At 39.8% G+C, this 22,837-nt stretch overlaps 1 protein-coding gene across 11 annotated transcripts in view; it reads left to right on the top strand.

Moving 5' to 3' along the window:
• ADCYAP1R1 (ADCYAP receptor type I) overlaps window positions 1–22,837 on the top strand; it is a 147,642-nt gene that overhangs the window by 111,647 nt on the left and 13,158 nt on the right. For all 11 annotated transcript variants that reach the window (XM_054274200.1, XM_054274212.1, XM_054274211.1 and 8 more), the window contains 3 exons: window positions 4,137–4,197; window positions 9,452–9,521; window positions 12,175–12,266. In XM_054274200.1, coding sequence (XP_054130175.1) covers window positions 4,137–4,197; window positions 9,452–9,521; window positions 12,175–12,266 — 223 coding nt within the window. The remainder of the gene's footprint in view (window positions 1–4,136; window positions 4,198–9,451; window positions 9,522–12,174; window positions 12,267–22,837) is intronic.

Below are 22,837 nucleotides of genomic sequence, written 5' to 3'. Positions count from 1 at the left end.
CAATTCTTTGCAGATGTTTTTTTGTGCAGAAGTCAGATGGTGAATGCAGAAGAATACATTCATTTAAAATGTTCCCTGAGAATGTTAAACTCGATTTTTATACTTACAGACACTTTTGAAGTAGAAATAATCCTGTATATTCATGTTTTGAAATAGAAGCAATCCTGTATATTCATGTGTAAAATCTACACACAAACCCCATGCCTTAAACTGATCTCCTCTGAAAAAAATGTAGACTAAACCTTCAAGAAATAACAGATGGTCTTGTTTTTCCCCTCCTGAAGCAGCTGTACACAAACCAAAATTTTCATCTCCTCGCAAAGACTCCTTACAGTAGGGTGAGAAAATCTTTCTAGAAGGTAGAGAAGGTATAGGGAGAAAGGAGTCAGCAAATTATCATAAATAAGCTGTGCCATACAAAGGCTGTTGGAAATGGATGGTTACTGGAAAAGGCCTTTGGGAAAGAAACTGCTGGAAAAGGTGTTCAGGGTTCCTTTTGTACCTCCACAGCTGTATAATCACATTATAGCTGAGAGAAAAATGTGTTTCCAAGGAGAAATTGGGGGTTATATACATGGAAATCTGACAATTAGAAAAGAAAGCGATGCAAAATTGCAATTTGCAAAACCTTTGTAATCAGAACATAAATCAGAGGTTGAGTTCCTTTAATTAGGTTTGCACAATTTTCATATCTGTGGATTTGTCTGCATGTGAGAATAATGAAAACCAGCTTATATTAACTGACTTCAGTATTTATTAAATCAGTCCTTGTATTGAATAAACTGCCCAGATGGATTCATTCTCTACTGCAACCTCAAAATATTTAGTTTTTAGTTGAGCGCCATGGATGATAACTGGCATTGAGCTAAACTGGACTTCACAGAATCCCAGAGTGGTTTGAGTTTGAAGGGACATTAAATGTCATCTATTGCACCCCCTGCCATGGGCAGGGACACTTCCCACTGTCCCAGGCTGCTCCAAGTGTCCAGCCTGGCCTTGGACACCTCCAGGGATCCAGGGGCCGCCACAGCTTCTCTGGGAATTCCATCCCAGCCCCTCCCCACCCTCCCAGCCAGGAATTCCCAATTCCCAATCTCCCATCCATCCCTGCCCTCTGGCAGTGGGAACCATTCCCTGTGTCCTGTCCCTCCATCCCTTGTCCCCAGTCCCTCTCCAGCTCTCCTGGAGCCCCTTCAGGCCTTGCAAGGGGCTCTGAGCTCTCCATGGAGCCTTCTCCTCTCCAGGGGAACATTCCCAGCTCTCCCAGCTTTTCTCCCCAGTAAAGGGGCTCCAGCCCTTGGACCATCTCTGTGGCCTCCTCTGGATTTAATTTCAGCAGGTCCATGCCCAGCTTGGATACCTGGTCCAGCTTGTGTTGGTGGACACAAACTCCAATCACTTCAGATTCAAAGCAGCATCAGCAATAACCATTAATAACTCTCCAGATTTGGACAGTTCTGTTTTGGTTTTTTCTTAAGTACAATTATTTTCTCATCTCCCACACGTTTCAGCTGGACTCACAGTTCCCCTGATCTGCTGGGAACAATTGGCAATTTGCAAAGCCTATAGAGGCACTTCCAGACTCTTGGATTCCATCCCTGGAGGGCAAATGCAGTCCCTCAGCTCAGGCTGGTGGGGAGGGAGATGCACTGAAGCAGTGAGAAAGAAGAGCTCAGCACTTCGCAGCATCTGGATGTTGATCTGCTTCTCCAAATGTGCTGAGACCTCAGTGTCCTCATCTTGAGGGATTAATGAGAACTGCATATGGCTCTGTTGATCCAGGCAGTTTTTCCTTCCTAAATCTGCAATGTGCTGGTGAATTCTCTGGATGGACTGCTGTCTTCCTGAGCTTTCTGCTAATGCCTGCTCCTAATGATGGCTCAGGGTTAGCTTTTACATTTTCAGATTCTGTGCTGCTTTAGTGTGTGGGTCTGAGCTCCATATCAGGGCATGGTGAGCTCTGTGCACAGAGCAGGGAGACAAAACAATTCCTGCTCCAGCTGGGCACCAAGGACAAATGATCCAAATCTCAGCCCAGGAGCACAAACACCGTGGGCTGGAGAGAGAAAAACAAGCAGGGTGGGACTGCCTGGGCTAAAGCTGGAATGGGACAATGAACTGCAAGGTGCAAATGGAGCAGAACTGATCCCAGGGAGAGACCCCGGGAGCGCTCGTGCATTTTGGGGCCATTTTGGTTCATCTTGGGTGCAGCCCTGGCTGGGCTCTGGTGCTGCCCAAGGTGCATCCATGGAGGCCTTTTAATGAATCCCTGCTTGATTCTTTAGCTCTGTCTAGTCTCTGCTCTAGGGCAGCCTGCACAAGGATCACTAACTCAGGGCAGCACAAGTCAGCAAGAATAAATCTCAGCCTTCAGGGCTTGTCTGTTTCCTACCATTCCTCAGAAGCTGAAAAGGAGGCGATGGAGAGATAGAAATCTTTTGATGTAAAGAAAAGTAGTGTGAGGATTTGTATATTCATAAAGCAGATGGTTCAAAGCTTCAAGCTGATCTGAAACATGGGATTTTTAAATGCATTTTTATGACACATTTAGTTTTAATTCTGTCTTTCTGCACATTTTAGAGATTTGGAACGCTATTCATAGCATCAAAATTTATATAGAGGAAACTAAATAAAACATGAGACCCATGTTTTACAAAATCAAAGAATGGTTTGGATTGGAAGAGACCTTAAAACTCATCTCATTCACACTCCCCCTTCTCTGGACATTTTCCACCATCCCAGGTTGCTCCAACCCTCATCCTTGGACACTTCCAAGGCTGGATCACCCACAGCTTCTCTGGGCAAATACTTGATATTTTAAAGTTCATTTGATACAATTAAAATTAAAATTTGATATTCAAAAATTAATCTTAACTCCTTTAAGGGCAAAAATGTTTTTTTCTCAGTGTTCTCTAAGTCTTCACCTGTGAGAAAAGCAGACTTTAACTGAAATTTAATATGCATGATATCTTCTCCCCAAAGCCTGTCATTTTATTTTTTTATATAATTTTCCTTTCAAATTCTTCTCTTTGTGGTTGTTTGAAGGAGGTGGGCTCCATCAGTCACCCAGGTCTAACAGGGATATTTTTATTTCTGATGGTGAGAATTTGATTAGACAGAGGCTCGTCTAAGTAGTTCAAATGACTGATTAATTAATGTGACATCAACACAGTCTTGCAAAATGTATTAAATATAATTGTTCCTGTCAACTCACCACAGTCTTGTTCACTGCTGGGAGCTGGGGTTATCAAGGTCCTTGTTTTGTTTGGGTTTCAGCATTTCATTTTTCCAGTGGTGCCTGAACAGACGTCAGCAGTTTCTTGTCAAAGATTTTATTTACCATAGAGTGGAGATCCAACTTACCCAGAGTTGTCTTGCACAAATACATTAATTTATAAAAATATTTCCACTGGAAAAAAAGAAAACAAAACAAAACACATTTCTAGGATTTTCAGAAAGGAAAATAAGTCCAGGTTTCTCAGTGAGTTCTTACTGTTTCAATTAAATTTACATTTTACATGCATTTTTTGAAAATGAAGAAACATCTGAAATAGGAATTAAATCCTTACCCCAACACTCTTTTTTTGGAGTCTGTTGTTTTTTTCTGGTATTTTTTTAATGGAAAAAATTAAATATTCCTGTGAGCAGAGGAAACTTCTCATCTGTGAATAAGTAAAGAAAAACTGGTTATTTACACTGTACCAGAAAAAATGCAACATATGTAAATCATTTACAACAAAACCAGAGAAGAATACACAGAATCCCATAATTCCATTCCAGCTCAACATCTGGCACTGCAATTCTTGCATGATTCCAGTAGCTCTAAACATGGATGTGGTTGATTCTCCTCTGTCCAGGCTTTGTTTTATTCTTCATGCAGCAAGATGCAGCAAAGCACAGGGCAACAATGACCTGGCACAGCATCAATTTTTTCCTGCTCCCAGTTCTGCTCCTACAATCCCACCCCTGACTGACAGGGATGTTTCTGGAGCTCTGAATTAACTCAATAAATTGCTTTATGCCATGTACAAGTGCTGTTAAGAAATAAAACCTCAGTGGAGAGCTTGCATAAATGCTCATTGATGAGTGTCAAGTGTGTCTGGATTGTTCATGTGTCACTGTCTCGTCCTCTGCAGGTACCCCAACAATTTGTGTCACTGTCTGGGCAGTGCTGAGGCTCCACTTCGATGACACTGGGTAGGTGTTGCTGTGTGGGAAATGGTTCCAGGTGCATCCAGCACCATGGCAAGGGTGCCACAGGAGTGAGTGTGTCGATTGGAGAGGAATCACAAAGTGAGAGAATCCTTGAGGTTGGGAAAGACCTCCAGGGTCACTGAGTCCAAGCTGTGACTGATCCTCACCTTGTCCCCAGCCCAGAGCACTGAGTGTCACCTCCAGGGATGGTGTCTTGGTTTGAACAGACAGGTGTCTGCTAAGGAAGGCAGGAGCCTCCCTTGAAATGGAAGATGCAAACCCCCTCCTTCTGAATTATGATGATTTTGAAATTAAGGCGCTCTCAGACAAAGATATGGGAGTAGGAATAACAGTTCCTTAATAGGAAAATTAAAAATCCAAATGCAATAGTACAAAAAAGAAAACAAAAAATTGACAGATTCAGCACCATGCCCTGCCCCCTGTGTGTCAGGGCGGTGTCCCAGCCCCATCCCAGGGGGGCTCAGCCCTCCTGCAGTGCCAGCTGTGGCTCTGCTGCAGCAGGGATCCTGCACAAGGGGGGAGTTTTCCTCTGCAGCTCCAGGGCTGCTGCAGATGGGCCTGGGCTCCCTCTGGCCATGCAGGGCAGCAGAAAGCTGCTCCTCCGGCAATGCAGGGGGCAAAGGCTGCTGTGCTGTGCCAGGCCCAGATTGGATCCAGGTAGGAATGCTTGGCTCCTCCCCTGGGCGGAGCATCTCCCCATGGGATGCTGGGATTGGATCAGCCCTGCAGGGACACTCAGTGGCCATGGACAGCAGAGATCTCCTGGAGGGAGGGTTGGCTGTGGGAGAGATAAAGGAAAAACTGCCCCATGAACAGCAGAGAACTGCCCCACCTCTAACAGATAGGAATAGAATTCCCCTATTTCCAACCTAAGACAGATGGGGACTCCAAACCTCCCTGGGCAGCCCCATCCAAAGTTCAAAAACCCTTTGAGTGAAAAAATTCTTTCTGATGTCCAGCCTGAACATCCTGTGGCCCAACTTGAGGCCATTTCCTCTTGTTCTGTTTTCTCCTTTCATTTCTCACATCTATTTGTGTACTAACACAATTTAGGTGCAGAGGTTCAAGTACTTTTCTGTTCATAGAGTTACAGTTTGATGTCTGTGCCACCACTGCAGTGGGGAATTCCTAAAAGATTCAGGCATCAAACCTGTAAACCTGCAGCTGACCCCATTCCCTGCTCCATTAATTTACTGGAGTGCAGGATATTGTTTGTCTTATCTTACAAGTGGAATCTCACATAATTCTCTGCTTTTTTTCCCACTCATTGTGGAGTAGGATGAAGGTGATGAGCTCAGCTGTAGAAATTATTGGAGATAAATCCAGTGAAATGAAAGAAATCTGCACAAGGCATTGCTGAGCTTTGATTTGCCAGGGCAATTAGGAGTTTAGCGTCCCACTGAGAAGGGTTTTACATGAATTTTGCTGGGGAGATGAAGAGAGATGAAACAGAAATCCGCATTCTGTCTTCTATGTGGAAAAAAAAATATTTCATAAAGAATTCAAAAGGGTAGGTCCTTCCCAAATTGTCTTTTTTGGTAGAGAAACAAAGGCTGCAAATATCCTGTTCTAAAGGACCAGAAGGAAAAGCTGCTCCCAGAACTGGAGCACCTGCATATTTTGGTAGTCAGTATCTGCTCCCATAGAGCAGCAGATCAGGCAGGTAGCAATGGAAGTGTACTTACACCCTGAAAAGACAAACTTGGCAATGTTTTACATAAGCTATGCTTGAACCTGGTGAAATGTTAGAAAAAATGAGGCAGACTGAGTAAAACTTCAAAAATCAGTCAGTGGTTCTTTGAAAACACAGAACTGAGAGAAAGGCACTTTGTACCAAAATCCCATTTCCAAGTCATTGAGGCTTGTGCTTTAATTTTGCCTAATTTGGAAATACATCAATGCAAAATTTCCACAAAACTCATTGTTCTCTCAGGTTTTCTTCATCCTTGTCCTTTCAGAATCTCTCTGGAAAGCAAATAAAGCCTTTCCTCCACTGGGGATGCCAGTGCTGTGACCCAATGTTCTGTTTTGACATTAAGACAAATTAAATCATTTATTTCCATGCAAAACAAGCCAGAAACCCCTGTTGTGTCATTATTAGAATCACAGCACTGGCCCTGAAAGCACTAATTTCTCTTACAAGTCCAAACAGCCCTTGCATTTTGCAGGTAGGGAGAAGGAAAGGAAGAAAAAGAAGGAAAAAAGAAGAAAAAGAAACAAAAAACCAAAGCAACCGAGGCAATTCCTATTATTTAGAGAAGCTATTTAGCATGCAAGACATTTAGACAGGTTCTAGCTGAGAGTCTCAGTGGTTACTTTTTAAAAATCAGCCAGCATTGTTCGGGGAGTAGGGGAGAAGCCAGCATGAGCCCGAAAATGTGGAAATTACTGAACTGGAAAACGTCGGTGGCAAAGGCATGGACTGAAATACAGGCTCAGAGCTCCTGCCTGTTCCTTACAAAACTGGCAGAGCTGCCTCGACTTCAGCTCCTGACTTCCATCCCTGGAAGTGGCAGGATTGAGGAGGTAAATGCAGCTCTGTTGATCCAGAGCTCTGCTCCTGATTTAAGCGGAGTTATTCCAGACGCGCACCAGAGATCAGACTCTGCCTTCTGCAAATGGAAATCACATCCCTTCCCCAGCCCTCTGGCCCCCTTCCCTTCATCCATCCTGGAAAAGAGTAATTTATTTTCATCCCGCACTGTAGGGAAGCATTTGACAGAAATTAGGGAGCTTATTTGTGCGGGAAATTCCAAATTTTCATACGTAGTGCAGAAAATTCCAAATGTTCTGTGATGCATTCCCACTTTTTCTATCTGAGGAGGAGATGGTGGTTCCTTCCTCCACATTTATCCTGTAGGTGGTCACAGGGACTGGATATCCTTGGAAATCCTTGAAAATCTCTGTGTGAGATTGATCTGCTTCATTGTCGGCATCTACAAGGTGGAAGTTGGGAATTGAGCTCCTGGAAAAACAGGGGAGTGGTTTAAGTAGAAGAAAAGGTCTAAAAAGAGGAGAAGAAAAAAGCAGAGAGGTCTGAGAATGGGAATTTGTAGGGGATGATGTATCAGAGTGCACATTTAAAATATATCAGTGGGGGAAAAAATAAAAACCAAAACAACCTCCAAGGTCCTCTTTGTCCCAGCCAGATTCTGGGGTAATTAACTGAGCTGTTACAGTCCAGATAACTGGAATTAGAGGTGGATTTCTATCCTTGTAATTCCTCATTCCTACACAGAAATATTGCCATACATCAATATCTACTTTTACGGCTAAATTAATAATTAATAATTTGCCCAGATTCTTCCAGTATTGGTCAATTCACTAAAGACTTTCGGGGCAGATTTAATGTCCATCATAAGGAGGTTGAGCTCTGCAAATAATGGGTAATTTTCAGTGGACAGCACCTAATTTATAAGTGCATAAAAAGAATTTAAAAGATAATTGGTGATTTTAGGTCCATATCATTGTTGATCACTGACAAAAAGCCTGATTTCCACACTGTGGGTGAGGAGATCCCTCTGAGCATTTATCCCCTTTCAAATATTTTAAGTTGGGTATCCAAAGTGATCAGGAATTATTAATTTGAAAATCTCAGTCATCAGCCCCTTTGATTTTGGATGATTTCAGCTTTCCATGCTGTGCAAATAGAAGCTAAAATCCATAATTTAGTGTAAATTTTCTCATTTTGCACCAGCTGTATCATACAAATCCTTATTGTTGGTTTTAGGGGAATCCAGTAAAATATCTGAAATGAATAAATATATTGAAATTTATAAATATCTGAAAAAAAATTCAGATATATCCATCTGAAATGAATAAATATTGTTCAATTGAAAAGAATGAAAGAATTAAAAGAATGAGAAAGAATGCAAAAAATTAATGTTGTTCAACTGCAAATATAAATTTAAATGAAATTTCTAAACCAAGCATCACTCAGCCATTTGGGATTTCTCTCACACACACTTTGATGATGGGATTTTAGCTCTGCCTCCACACTTTTACACATGTATGTAGTTTTGTTTGAAGATTTTCCCTTTTTCCCCAGATGCTACCACACAACCATTTAAATGACACTGAAGTTGTAGTAAGCTCTCATGAGACCCGCAGTGTTTTATTCCTCTGTGTTCTCCCCAATTGTTTTTTGGCATTTGACAAATGCACCATGACAGCCTCTGCTGGGACTTTGGCTCATTTCCCAGTGGGAAGGAAAAAAATTCCTTCTCAGAGCTGCAAGAACAATTTAGACAGATTTCCGTGATTTTATATTTTCTAGGGAGAAAATCAGGGCAAGAAAGTGGAGGGAAATGAAAGATAATTTTTAGTTGACAAATTCTTGATGACTTAAAAGTCATGAAGACATTTCTCAACAATAAATAATAGACAGTATAATAGTGTAGCAGTGCCTGGAAAATAAGATTATTTTCATTATTTTTTGTTTTCTAGCTCTAAAAATGTATGTTAGCATTAAAACTCTCTTTGAATATAAGCCATATATTTGAATATCCAAGTGCACCTGTGTGAAATAACCTTGTGCAAAATCCTTTGAGGATTTCAGAAGAAGATTCTAAAATTTGGGGTAGAAATGCTATTTTATTTATGATTACTCACTAGCAACAGCTTAACAAAGGAGCTGATCCCAACTCCTGCCCAGTATTTGATCCTTCTCAGATGAATCCTGCATAGGACTTGCAACACAATGACTGGAAAATCATTCCAATATGTGAATACAACCAGGATCCTGGTGTACTGGAAATGTGTAAAAATCCTTGTGTCAGGGCCAGAAACCAACATTCATATCTGCTAACCCTGGAAAAGTAAGTGAGACATCAAACTTTGGAATAACCATCAAAAAAACCCCCCATATATTGACTTATTTCTTTTTCCTTTTTTTTGAAGGGACAACTTCAGGGTTGTATTACAGACACAGAAATACACTTAAAGGGTTTTTCCAAAATATCTAAGCTGTTTAATAGGAACGCCATCAAAACTGCCACAAAAATACTTATTTTACTTCCAAATGATTGTGGAAAGGCTCTAAAAGAAAGCTGCAATAAGACAAAGTAAAGAACTGTCACTTTGAACATAGATAAAATAATTTAGCTGAGAAATCAATCTCCCACATTCTGCCCCCTTAAAAACAGTTGTAAGTTCATGAATTTCATTGTTTTGTCTTTTTTTTTTTTTTTTTTTTCCTTTCTCTTTCCCCATCCCATTCTTTCCTCAATGGTTGCAGCTGCTGGGACATGAATGACAACACTGCCTTGTGGTGGGTGATCAAGGGCCCCGTGGTTGGGTCAATCATGGTGAGTAGAACTTGGAGAAGACAATTCTTCATCCCTCCTGAGGACAAATAACCAATTTAAACATCTTCAAATACTTTACAAACTGTGCTGCACCCCTGTGGGAAAATTCTCTAAATTTCCATCATTTGTCACCCACAAAGCCAAGGAGCTTCATTATTAAGAAGGATTAATACAAATTTAATGATGGAGCACTGCCTGCAAGCCAAGGAGTTATTCAGTTAAACACAGACACAAATGCCATAATTAAGACCCCAGAGCATGAAGAACATTTGTCTGGGGCTGGCAGAGGTGTCATAGGATGTGTGGAAATTCTGGGCCAATTGGGGCGGCAGCTGAAGGCCAAGTGGGACAATCCAGGGCACCTAAAACAATAGTAAATTTTAAATAGTAAATTTAAGAATTTAAATGTAGTAAATTTAAATAGTAAAATAGTAAATTTTCCCTGGTAAGTGACCAGAAAAATGTACTCTGCCTGCTCAATGGGATTAATTTCACAGCTACATGTATTTATCTAATATTAGATTTAAAATGGTACTTGGTCAGTGTTTATTGTCAGCAAGGTGTCTGAGCTCTCTTTAATCAATGGAAGTCTTGGATTTGGCTCAAATTTTGTCAGATACCTGCACATGGAGGACTGAGAGGTTCTAAAGTGCCCTGTTTGGCCTTAACAGAACAGCTAAAATTGGAAAGAATTACTGGAAATCATTTAGTCCAACCTACCTGATTAAGCAGGATTCCCTAGAACATATAATTCAGGATTATGTACAGATGGATTTTGAATATCTGAAGAGAAGGAGATATTCTGTTGCTCCAAATAATATGAGAATTTTAAAATGCTGTTGGGCTCCTGCATTTAAGAAAATAAATTGAGCCCCTGGCCAATATGATCAGTGGCACCTGAAAATCTGTCGGGCTTGCCACATGGAAGTGTCTCATTCTGGGCATTCTAAGTTGCTCTCCACACTCCGCAGATGTAATTAATCAGGTTTTCAGTGGGTTTTGTAGGAATTCAGACATCCAGCTCACAGGTAACCAATAAACCAGGAAGTTTTATCAGGTTTGGGTTTTCTCCTTTGAAATCTTTGGACAGCTCTGTAAAATCCAGCAGCTGTCAGAGAAATGAAGGGAAATTCAGCCAATTTCAGCACCAAAACAGCGAGGGTTCAATGATCCAAGGTTTTTGTCCATGTGTGAATTTCCATGTTTTACAGGCATAGTCTATGAAGGATCATGTTCTGCTTAGAGAATCAGTTAAAACTGGTTTCTGTTGAAGGCATTAAAGGACCAAAAAACCAGCAAGAAACATCTGGGCTTCTCCAGTCCTTTGCAGTCCTCAGATCAGATAGAAACTTCTGGAAGAGAGTTCTAGATGCTGAGAATTTTAGACTTTCTGTACGGACAGACTCTGACTCCCAAGAAACCAATACATTTGACCCGAAGCCATAGAAAAAGCTTCCAAAATTGGTTGATGACACTGGGATTACAAGTGTGTAGTTTACTTAGAAGTTTATAATATCACAAGGTGGAAAACTTAGTGTTTGGGGTTTTAGAACATAGTAATATATACAGAACAAGATAGAAATTTTAAAACAGAGACTAGTCCTTCTTCTTCTTCACCTTCTTCTTTATAAGTTTGAGAAGTATTTTGTAATTAAACAGAAACGGACTTTGAGTGATTAGTTACTATGTTAAAAGTGAAAATAATTTAAATGTAATTTCCTAATTAGATAGTTTAACCTTAAAAATCCTTATAACAAAAAATAGTTAACCATTTTATACCTTTTTAGTAGAATACTACAGAACTCCCCACCTGTGAGGCTGTAACATAAATAAGAAAAAATAAACATTTGAGTCAAATATCTTCAGGTACCTTCAATGCCAATCTCATTAAAAAAAAAACACAGAACAAACAAACAAACAAAAAAGTGAAAACAAACAACAACAACAAAACCCACACCAACAAAAATCCCCCAAAAAACCCCCCAAAACCCCCAAAACAACTCAAAAAACCCCACAAGCCAAAAACCAACATTATAATAGTGCCCCATGTGAGAATCAAACTCACAGTCTTCAGATTATGAGACTGATGCTGATGCTCATGTTCAGTTTCTGATCTCCCTGTAGGAGTGTAAGATTTTATAATGGACCAACTTAAATTTCCACTGCTCAGGCTCTAAGAAGCTGTGGAGTTGGTGACAGCCAAATCTCAAGCCAAAGCATTGAAATAAATTAATTTTTTAATTCTCCAGGTTTTTAAAACTGAGGGAAACTGTTAAACTGAGAAGTCTGTTGGTCAGAGAACAGGAGTTAAGAATGCCTTTACTCTGGAGGTCTTTATTTTAAGATTTTTTTTGTCCAGGGATCTTTCTTCTTACTCTGCACAGATTGATAATGAAAAATGTTGGAAGTTTTCCATTTATGTTTCTCTTCTTTTGTCTTAAAACTGCAGAAATTCTGCCTCATTTTAGCTGCAGCAAGGGGGATAAGACCCATGTGAACTTTCCCCATTACTGCTGGCCCTATAAAACTTTTAGACTGTAGCTTGGAGAAAAAAAAGGAAATCTAACCAGCAAGTCACTGGGAATGTCTCATTTTCATACTTTATAAAAGTATGTAATTGTCACCATTTTTCACTATTTTGTCTTTCCCCCAGATAAACTTTGTGCTTTTTATTGGCATAATTGTGATACTTGTGCAGAAACTCCAGTCACCTGACATCGGGGGCAATGAATCCAGCATTTACTTGTAAGTACAAATAAAGCAGTAATCAATTTAAATTATTGATATACACATAGGAAAAACCCACAAAGTAAAAAAGAAACCTCACTTGAATTAGGCTGATTTTTGAAAATAGTTCCAAGGTCTATTAAATTATTTTGATTTTTACTTTATTTTTCAATCCATCATCCATGAAAGTGCATTTTAATGCCAACTTTCACATTTCTTTAAAAGGCCTATTAAATAAGCATAAATACAAGATTAAAACCAAACCCAAACCAAATCTAACGTTTTTACATGTTAGTTCTCTGAAAATTACCATAATGGTATAAAAATTGTTGTTATCCTCATGGGATGGTTTGCTGTGCTTCATAAGTTCCAGGACATGGTTCAAAGTTCACTGAAATCAATGAGGTTTGGTGAAAAGTTTTAATTAATTTTATGCTGAATTACAGTGTAGGAAGATCCCCTAGACATACTTATGTCCATGTTTCTTGTAAACTTAAATACATTCCACTTAAGCCAAACATTTCACACATACCCCTCTTAAAATTGTTTTAAAATCCTAAAAACATGTTGCAGCTTTGTGATTTTTATGGCTTTTTAAGCTGGAATCCTTTTTATTAGTTTCCATCTAAGAGGGCAGAGGTTGGCCAGTTGAAGTGGTTGTCATCATGATTTTGAGTGCATGCAGTCATTCTCCATATAAAAATTATATAATCCTCTGGAATAACCATGATATGGGGCAGCACCTCTGGTGCTGGCCTAAACACCACACACATTTGGTTTTGGGATTTTTTGTGAGCTTTCTTGTACACATAGATGTAGAAGGACTATTTAATTTAGTATTAAATTCCTGATGAAAATAGGCAAACTATGAACACGTTGAATAAAACTAAGAGATGTTAGGGTAAAGTAAAGAGATGCTTATTTGGTAGCAAATACAATTATCCAGTGATTAGTTTCACCCTAAGCAAGCACAATCATACTATACTGAGGTCATCCATCTAAATGAGAATTTTCAGGGAAAAATATGTCCTCCAGCTGCCTATTTTTCTTTTTTTTCCCCCTTTATCTAGTTGAGATTTACATTAAATGATAATATTTTCTACATCAATTTTCATGTCTGTAACCAGATATTCACTTACTGAAAGCACTGCCCCTTTCACGTTGCTCTAAACTGTGTTTCCACAGCTAAAAATAATGTTTTAAATTGATTCTGTGGGTGGATTTACCTCAGAAATAAAACTGAGGATGAGACTTAGTTAACTTGTGCATGGTCTGCCTAGGGCTTGCATGAAGGCTTGGATGTTCTGCTAGGAAGTCATCCCTGAGTTATTGGAATTTAATGAACACCTGAGGTGTGCAGAGCTGGTTCTGAGTCTGAATTTTTCAGTGCATGTTTGGTGTCTGCTGCACATCTCACAATATGAAGCAAAGCATGCCACGGCCTCAAAAGATTTAACTGGATTATCAAACATCCTTTGTCATCCTGGATCAATATGGTGACTGGGTTTTGCTGGTGTTTTTCCTATGTGTATAGTTAGCCACCAAAACCAAGAGAAAACATCATATTTTCTGTTCCATTCGCTGCCATTATTTTTTTTCCTCATGTTTTTTTGCAACTTTTATAACCGGGTGTGTATAAATGGATCTCGCATTGATGTATGTGTTATGGAGCGGAGTGTTGTTTATCCAAACAGATTTGACAGCAGAAAAGTTCACACAGAGACAATAAAAAGGAATGAAATTGAGAATTCTGTGCAGATATCCACCAGACAGAGTCAATATTTGTGCGCACATGCCCTGTAAAAAGAGAGTTTGTAAGGAAGGAAGACAATTGATCATAATCTGGTTCTGTCACCATATTGAAATATCTCACATTTAGACTCATATTAAGCATTTTCCATGTTCTATTTTGCTGTTTTAACCTATTGTAGCATCATTCCATCAGACCAAATTCCTCATCCAGATCTTTATTCCAGAACATCTTTAAGCACTTTCCCTTTAGTAGGTGAGGCACCATGAGGTTGAGGAAGGATTTTCAGCCTGTTTCTGAAGGTAATTCCTCATGGATCTGCAGCAGGGATTGAGATTTATTCTAATATCAGTCTTCCATTTTTTGGAATAACCAGACAGCTTGTGCTTCCATCATCAAAAAAAGAAAAAGTAAAATAAAATACCCCAAAAACTTGGCTACTTACTTTGAGCAGGATTTTTTTTTATATGTTTGGTACTTATTTAGGTTCAGGTCCTTGTAATGTTTATTTTTGTTAGAAAAATCTACCTCTGGTTTCTACTTCACAGACATGGTGGTGATGGTTCTGCAAAGCACTTAAGCCTGTATTTGATTTTTAAAGCCCCAGGGATGGGCTTAAATGCAAAGATAAATCATTTATTGCTACCACTGTGCATTCATTATTAAAAATCTCCCACTGGAGAAGTTGGCTGGGAGCTATGACAGGGCCATGGCAGAAGAGAGCACTGCAGGGGAACTGAGGCTTAATTAATGCAGTGCAGCAACTAGAGAATATAAGATCTACCTTAAAAAATATCAAACAATCATTTGTATCATGTGCCATGCATTACCAGGGCTTTACTCCCATTAAAAAAAAAAAATATTCTAGACTTCCTCTCTAAACAACCCGATCATTTAGGTTGACAAAAACTTGGGAACATGTTGTTGATTCCTCACAATTTTCCTGGAGTGGCCAAGAGCTTTGGTGGTTATAAACTTCCATTTTACCCACTTGTATGTTCATTCATCACCAGTCTCATTCCTCCCCAACCTTTCCTCATGCCTTTAGTTCCCCTCAGAGCTGCCTGCGTGCTGCTGAGCCCCAAAATCCCACCAGGTTCTGGGAGAGCAATCACTCCATCTTTCTTTTGCTGATGTTTTTGAGAGAAACTCCTCTTTACTGCTGAAAATACTGGGGGTCTCTAAAATACAGATTCATCAAAAAGTCTAAGCAGCTGAGGTAGGAATTCAAGAAAGACATAGAAGACACCCCATTAATGATAATTTTTATTATTTTGGGTTATTTTTCTAAGAAACTTTCACACTTTCTCCCAATAGTCATCATAACCATAAGTTACTTTTTAGTGTGAGGAGTGCCAAAGATGTAAGATTTTTTTCTTGAAACGTGTCTGGTTTCAGTTAATCTTGTGTCAGTCCTGAATAATTCTGCCAAATTAAGCATTGAACCAAAGCAAGATCAATAATGCAAATGGAATAGATTTTTAGCTGAGGGATAAGTTCTGAGATCCCCAGGAGGTGGGGAAGCATAAAGAGCTATTGATTGTACTGTTAGAGTAATTAAGACAGCTATTAACGAAGTTCAGGCAGGTTTCTCACCCTAGCTGGTGAAATAAAGAGCAGTAATGTCCCATGGTTACAGACATAAAATGGTTTGGGTTGGAAGGGGCCTTCAAATCATCCAGTGCCACCCCCTGCCATGGGCAGAGACACCTTCCACTATCCCCAGTTGCTCCAAACCCTGTTCAACCTGGGTTTGAACAATTCCAGGGATCCAGGGGCAGCCACAGCTGCCCTGGACACCCAGTGCCAGGACCTCCCCATCCTCACAGTAAATAAGTTTTTCCTAATATCCAATCTAAACCTACTGTCTTTCCATTTAAAGCCATTTCCCATTGTTTAATCTGTTCCCCCTGTTTAATCTCACAGAACAAATGACCATGTCTTGAATTGGTGCCAGTATTTTCCATCCAGTTATAAATTAATTAACATGATTCCAAACAGAAAGAACCCACTGATTTTAGCAATCTTCAATTGCAGTTTGTAAATATCAGTGAAGGCTGAGCTAGAACAGAGACCAGACAGAGCTAAAGAATAAAGTAGGGCTTTATTAAAAGGATCTCCTCCATGGATGCACCTTGGGCAGCACAAGAGCCCAGCCAGGGCTGCACCCAAGATGAACCAAAATGGCCCCAAAATGCACGAGCGCTCCCGGGGTCTCTCCCTTGGATCAGTTCTGCTCCATTTGCACCTTGCAGTTCATTGTCCCATTCCAGCTTTAGCCCAGGCAGTCCCACCCTGCTTGTTTTTCTCTCTCCAGCCCACGGTGTTTGTGCTCTGGGCTGAGATTTGGATCATTTGTCCTTGGTGCCCAGCTGGAGCAGGAATTGTTTTGTCTCCCTGCTCTGTGCACAGAGCTCACCGTGCCCTGATGTGAAGCTCAGACCCACACCCTAAAGCAGCACAGAATCTGGAAAATATAAAAGCCAAAACCTGAGGCATCAGTAGTAGCAGATTATTTAGGGATAGTTACCCCAATATTATGAGAGCCAAGGAGCACCACATCAGGAGTCCATGAATTAAATGGGATCTCACAGTCCTGGGGTCTGCAAACACATATTCACAACCCTACAATGGCTGGTTCAGCACCCAGAGCAACCCATCAAGCCCACATTATTTGCATGGATTTATCATCTATCAGTTTCTTCCCTGGAATTTTAGGAAATGGATAATAAAGTGATTTGGCAAGACTTCACTCTTTTTACCATGAAAAATCCAGCCAACAGTGTGCAAACTGGTATATCAGAATATTTTTTCAAATATCCTGGGCCAAGTTGTTGTAGAGAGAATACATCACCCCCTCAAAAAAAAAAAAAAAAGAAAAAAAAACAAAAAAAAACCCCCCAAAAAACAAAAAAAAACAAAACAAAACAAACAAAAAAAAAAAAAAACAAAATAAAACAAAACAAAAAAAGCCCCCATATTTCTACAGAAATGCCTACACAAAGCTTAAATTCACACTTTTATTTTCACAAGCATTGTTGCATTGCTGAAATATTCACTCTAGAGAGAAAATCATCCGTATCACTACCAAAACCCACCACTATTATGTTTTAGTAGGTGCATGATGTAGATGCATGCTGGAATAACCCTTAAGATTAAAAAGACCCACACATTTCCATCAAATCTTTGTTTTTTCATTCATTTTCAAGTATCAAGCACATATAACTAAAAGAAAAAAAAAATTTTTTTTTTATTATGACTTCCAGTTTATCACGACTGGTATAATTTGGGAGGGGGAAGTATGTTTCTGCTTTTGCTTTGACAGATTCTTCATAAATTTTGTATCACATGTTGAAAGCTCAATGAAAAGAAAACAAACCCCACATATATAATCTAGCTAATTCAGGTCTACCTCATTCCTCCAATCAGCATCTTGCTGGAAAGAAAGGAGAATCAAGGCATATATCATAGGTAGGTATGATTTTACCTATGCTGCAACCTAGAGGGTTTAGGGCAGCAGAAGCAATGTTGTAACCCAGATGTTTTGGTAAACAACACTCCTCTAAAAATTCACCTCCAAAGTCACTGGAATCGCAGTGATTCATTCTGCTACCGCTTTGTCTTGCTGCAAGTGCTCAGCGTGCCGGAGTTGGTGATTACTGGCAGGGTCTTGGTGCCAAAAGGCTGATTTTTTGACAAGCAGATGGCAGATGTTGGATGGACAGTGTGTTCTCTAGGAGGGCACTGCAATTTCTGACCCCCAGGTGCTGCCAGATGGGTGCTGGGGCACCCAACGACCCAGCAGCAAAAGGAACTCGTGTCCTTGGGGTAATCCTTTTCCACCACAGGAAAATCCACTGGGAAACACAGATGATGGTCATTTGATGTCAGTGCATGGTCAGCAAGGACCTAGTGCTCAATTCTGAGGAATGCCAGGGGAGTAGATACTTGCTGATTTGATCAACATTAATTCTTGATTTCTTTACATAAAGTGCTAAAAAAATGTGCTCATTTCCTCCTATACTTTTCATGTGAATTGCCCAAGGCAAATTATTATTTTGGGTACTGGTTTGATTTTTTTTTTTTTTATTATCTTTTACTTTGGATGTTTTGGGTTGAAAGGATGGGGGTGTTCATTTGTGCCAATCTTTTCAGGCACATCAAACCTAAGTGTACTCATTAGGAATTTAAGATCATGCAGGCTTTGTACCATAATTAGCAGGAGTGTAATTAACAGGGATTTATTTATTTTCAGATAAAATAATCAAAAGCCCTATTCTGCTTTGATTACCTATCTGTGGTTTCAATTGCTGGAAAATCAAAGAGCACAGAATATTTAGTGTGTTTATATAATGTCCCTGGGAGCTGTTATTGCTACTGAACAACTGAGGGAAAAATGCACCTAAATCCCTCAGGTGCCTGTGGCAAGGATAGGAAGGTGAATTTTTGGTTGTCAAATCTACTTTGCCTTTTATCTAGTGCATCCTTCACATTCTTACTTAAACGATGAGATTAGACCTAAAACTATTTCTACCTGGAAAAGGGTTTTGTTATCTCATGGGCCACCAGCCAGAGGAACATTCCAGAAGAGCAAATCAATATTTATAAAGGAAATTCCATTTCCAATCCTATACAAGCACCTGACCAGAGCTTTGGCGAGATCTGACTTTGAAATCATGGATCACAAATCTTATTTCATGTTCATGGAAAAGGGTTCTGCTTCTATTATTTGGAAATCTTTAGAAGGCAGATTTTAGGGTGCAAGGCCTTGGTCTTCACAGGTGGTGTCTGTGTGGTGGAGGCTGACTCCTGTCCTTTTTTCTCTTGTAGAAGAATTGAAAAATAGGCTGACTTTGTCTTTAACACTATTTCTGTGGCTGTAAGGCATTTTTATGGGAAATTTTATGGTATAAATGGATATACAGACAAAAAGATACAATTGTGATTTTTGTTGTCGATGAACTCATGAGATTTTGAAATCTGCCTGGATTTCACGTGTAAGAATTCTCTAATGATGACTTAAAATCTCTCCTTGGCTCCATGATCTCCAGCCTTAAAGAACAAAGTTCTTTGCCCAAAAGAGCAAAGCACAGACTTTTCCCCCCCCATTTGTCACAAGAGCAAGCCATGAACTGAAAAAGAGCAATTTTGCATTAGAAGAGAAGCCACTAAAAGATGCTCCTTCTCTTGAAAGATCAAGGAGGTGTGCAGGTTAGCGAGGGAGAGAATAATGCCAGGTTTTATCCAACACTGCAATTCTCTTTACAGAAATGATTTTTATATATTTTTTAAGAAAACACAGCAAAGCTTGCTGCATTCTTAACAGTTCTATCAAGGGTTGGATTAGCCCTAACAGCCCTGTTTCCACAGAATTTGAGGCACCAAAAAAAGGCTAAAGAGTGTTTTATGAGTTCCCACTGAAATGTTAACGTCATCTATCTGGAAATTTCAGATATAAACACTTTTCAAAGACATCACCAAAGCCATCATGGCTTGATTGCCATAACTGGTATGGAACAGAGCTCAGAACACCCAGGGGCTCAAGCCAGAGGGATTTATACATAAGTGCTTGCATCTGTAGGGTGTGTAAATTTAGGATTTTGCCCACGCATGTGCTGTCTGAAACATTTTACATATCTAAAATTGTTCCAGCCTTGCTGCTTAAAAGGCCACAAATACTTTAGCAATGTGCACAATATAAAGCTTCGGATTGTAAAGGGAGAGTGGCTGCACTTCACTAAATTTGCTGTAGCCTTGTACATTTTGCCGCACACTGGAGCCTCCTGATTAGCAAAAATGAGGTAGCTTTCAGGAAGAAAATGCAGAAGGGTTTTCAAATGTGCTTCTGAAGTCACTGCACTTGGTCAAAGTGAAAAATCTAATTTTGATGTGTATTGATAGGCTTCAGTTGTCATGGAGATCAGCAGGATAGGGAACGTCCAGTGCCCAAGGCCACTCAGCTTTTGGAATTAGCCACGGATTTGGGTGCAGCATCTTTTATCAGAGCAGCTTGCTTAGATCCTGGGAAAAATAATGGGTTTGGAGAATCAGAAAAAATTTCAGAAGTTTCAAATTGAGCGTTTGTGGTATTTTTGGGGTCTCCAACATGAAGGAGGAATTGAGAATCTGACTCCATGTTCTTAGAAGGCGAATTTATTATTTTATGTACTTATATTATATTAAAGAATGCCATGCTAAACTATACTAAAGAATAGAGAAAGGATACAGACAGAAGGCTTAACAAGATACTAAAGAAAAACTTGTGACCTCTTCCAGAGTCCCAACACAGCTGGCTGTAATTGGTCAGTAAGTCAAAACAATTTACATGTTGGATAAACAATCTCCAACCACATTCTCAAAGCGGCAAAACACAGAAGAAGCAATGAGATAATTATTGTTTTCATTTTTCTCTGAGGATTCTCAGCTTGCCAGGAAAAGAAATCCTGATGAAAGTATTTTTCCAGAAAATATGACAGTGACAAAAGTTAAGTTGGGACTATCCAAAGCAGACCATGCTGGCTATTTGTCCTTTTCCTCATGCATTGCTCATGTCTAAGTTTGCTGGTTTGAGTGCACTGCTAGACTGAAAGGGACAGAGCTGAATTTTTCTTCGTCCCCAAATCAGTTTGCACCTCTGATCCTTTGAATCAGTTACTTAATGTAAAGGTGAAGGTGGAGCTGAGGCAGCTGGTCATGCATCAGTTAACGTGAGACTGCAGGAAATGGGGAATAATTCTGACATCTCTGATCCTGAACGTGCTTTCAATTTATACCAAGGCTCAATGCCCAATGGTCTTCTACTTATTTTTTCTCACCATTCACACTTTTGCCTCTATATATGAGGACAACAGGAATTTACTTTCCCCTCAGTGTCTCTGTTTCTCCTTGCCATTGATTTATTGTGTCTCACTTCAGCAGCTGGCATTGATTCACATCCAGTAGGATTAGCTTTACATCTGGAGAATTTTTAGGCTGTACTCCAGGCAAGTACACAGCCTGAGGGAAGGAGGGGACGAGGAAGATGGTGCTGTCCCAGTGCAGAAGGTTTTTTGATGTGGAAAGACAAATTTCTTGTGAGGATCTTGTGACTAACTCTGTGTGCCCAAGGAACTGTGTGGTGCAGAGCAGGCAATCAGTTTTCTAAGAACAAACTGCCTGCCTTGGAGAGTAAAAGCACATCCTCAAAGGCCACCAGGCTACAGAGGCTTAATACAGAGTGAAATCTCAATGAAGGTTGTTGAAACAAATGTAAACAAGCTCAAGATAGGACCACATGTAAGGTTCATATCACAGTCTTAGTCCCACCTGTGTCATTACTGAGGGATTTCCAAAGTGAAATTCCTCTTTATATTTATATTTCCAATGAAAACATTGGAGTTGTTCAGCTGATTAAGTGCCTGCAAGCTCAGGTTTTTTTAACAAAGGCAGTGCTCTCTTTTTTCATGAAGGAGAGTTGCAGAGAAGAGTTGTACCATGAATCTGCAGGGATATTGTAGAACATGTAAGGCAGGTGAGTCAAAACAGTGTAACTGAAGCTTCAGAGCTGCAAATTATACAAACCCAGTGTAGTTACACTGATGCTGAGCTCTGCCAGCTGACAGGAACCAAAACCTGTCTGTAATGCTTGAAAATCCACTTCTTGTGTCAGCCTGGGACAACAAACTCTCTGTGGGCTTTGCTCATTTGATTTCTTTCAAGGACAATGAGCTAAATCCCATTCTCAGGTATTTATGCCTGGATTTGGATATGCACATTCTTCTTTTGAAACAGTAAAGTATTCAAAATGTTAATTTATGCAACAATCTCATTTTTCTCATTGAACATTATATTTTCTGCTGCACCTCAGTGATGTTACTGCACCTCCATCAGAATTATTCCACAGTGCACGACCTGGATCTGTGCTCTGCACTCAGAGACAAAAACACAGCCTGGGAGAACAGGAGCTCCAGAATTAATACAGGGCAAGGATCAGGACACAGAAGCTACAGTTGTTTTTGTTGGAAGAATTGTGCCCTCTGCTACCAGCTTTATTCTCTAGAGCACAGGCAAATATTAGGCTTAATCTCTTCATTATTTAATTCCAAGTATAGCAATGGTGTTCTCCTTCTTTTTAGGTCCACTCTGTAGAAGTTAGAAAAGGCAAGAATGAGCACTGTAGATAGGATTTATGGCTCTCTTTGACCATTCTATTTCACCTTCAAGCCTCAGATCTATTCAAGGGTCAGATTTACTGGACAAAACATTCCAGTAAATTCACATTTGTTAAACATTTGTAAAACATTTGTTTTTAACCACAGCATTGATCTGCAAGCAGTCATTCAGCTTCAGCTTCTTATTTTGGTGGCATTAGAAAGGAAAAGTAGAACTCTAGGTAACAAGACAACAAGACTAAGAATTTGGGATTTGTTTTTCGTTAAAGGCTAGAGACACAGTTTCCTTATTTTTTTTTTTAATTTTTTCCCCATGAAGAGCACAATTGTACTTTTAGCAAGACAGCAGGGCATCTACCTGGTTTAATAAATCAATCCTGCTGGGCTCCTTCCACAGTCAGTAGAGATCTACCCAGTCCAAAGACTAAAATCCTTTAGTACAACTTATTTCAGTTTAAACAACAAGTTCAAAATAGGTCAGGTAAATCTCACTTTATGGCCTGTTTCTCACCAAGCTGGCATGGGGTGACAAGGAAAAAGGCACACAGCTAAAAATTAGAGGACATACAACTAAAACACAGCTTTTCTGAGGAGCACCTGAGCTTACTCTGTGTCTGGATGAGAGGGTGAATGGCTCTGCCTGCACACAGTGGGTCGGCCACTGCAGAGATGGAATTGTACGATCGATT

This window comes from Melozone crissalis, unplaced genomic scaffold (assembly GCF_028551555.1).
Source record: "Melozone crissalis strain CALT ecotype California unplaced genomic scaffold, PUWL_Pcris_2 ptg000016l_1, whole genome shotgun sequence".
NCBI lineage: Eukaryota > Metazoa > Chordata > Aves > Passeriformes > Passerellidae > Melozone > Melozone crissalis.
Note: the sequence above shows the minus strand (reverse complement) of the source record. Positions and strands in the feature narration are given on the sequence as shown.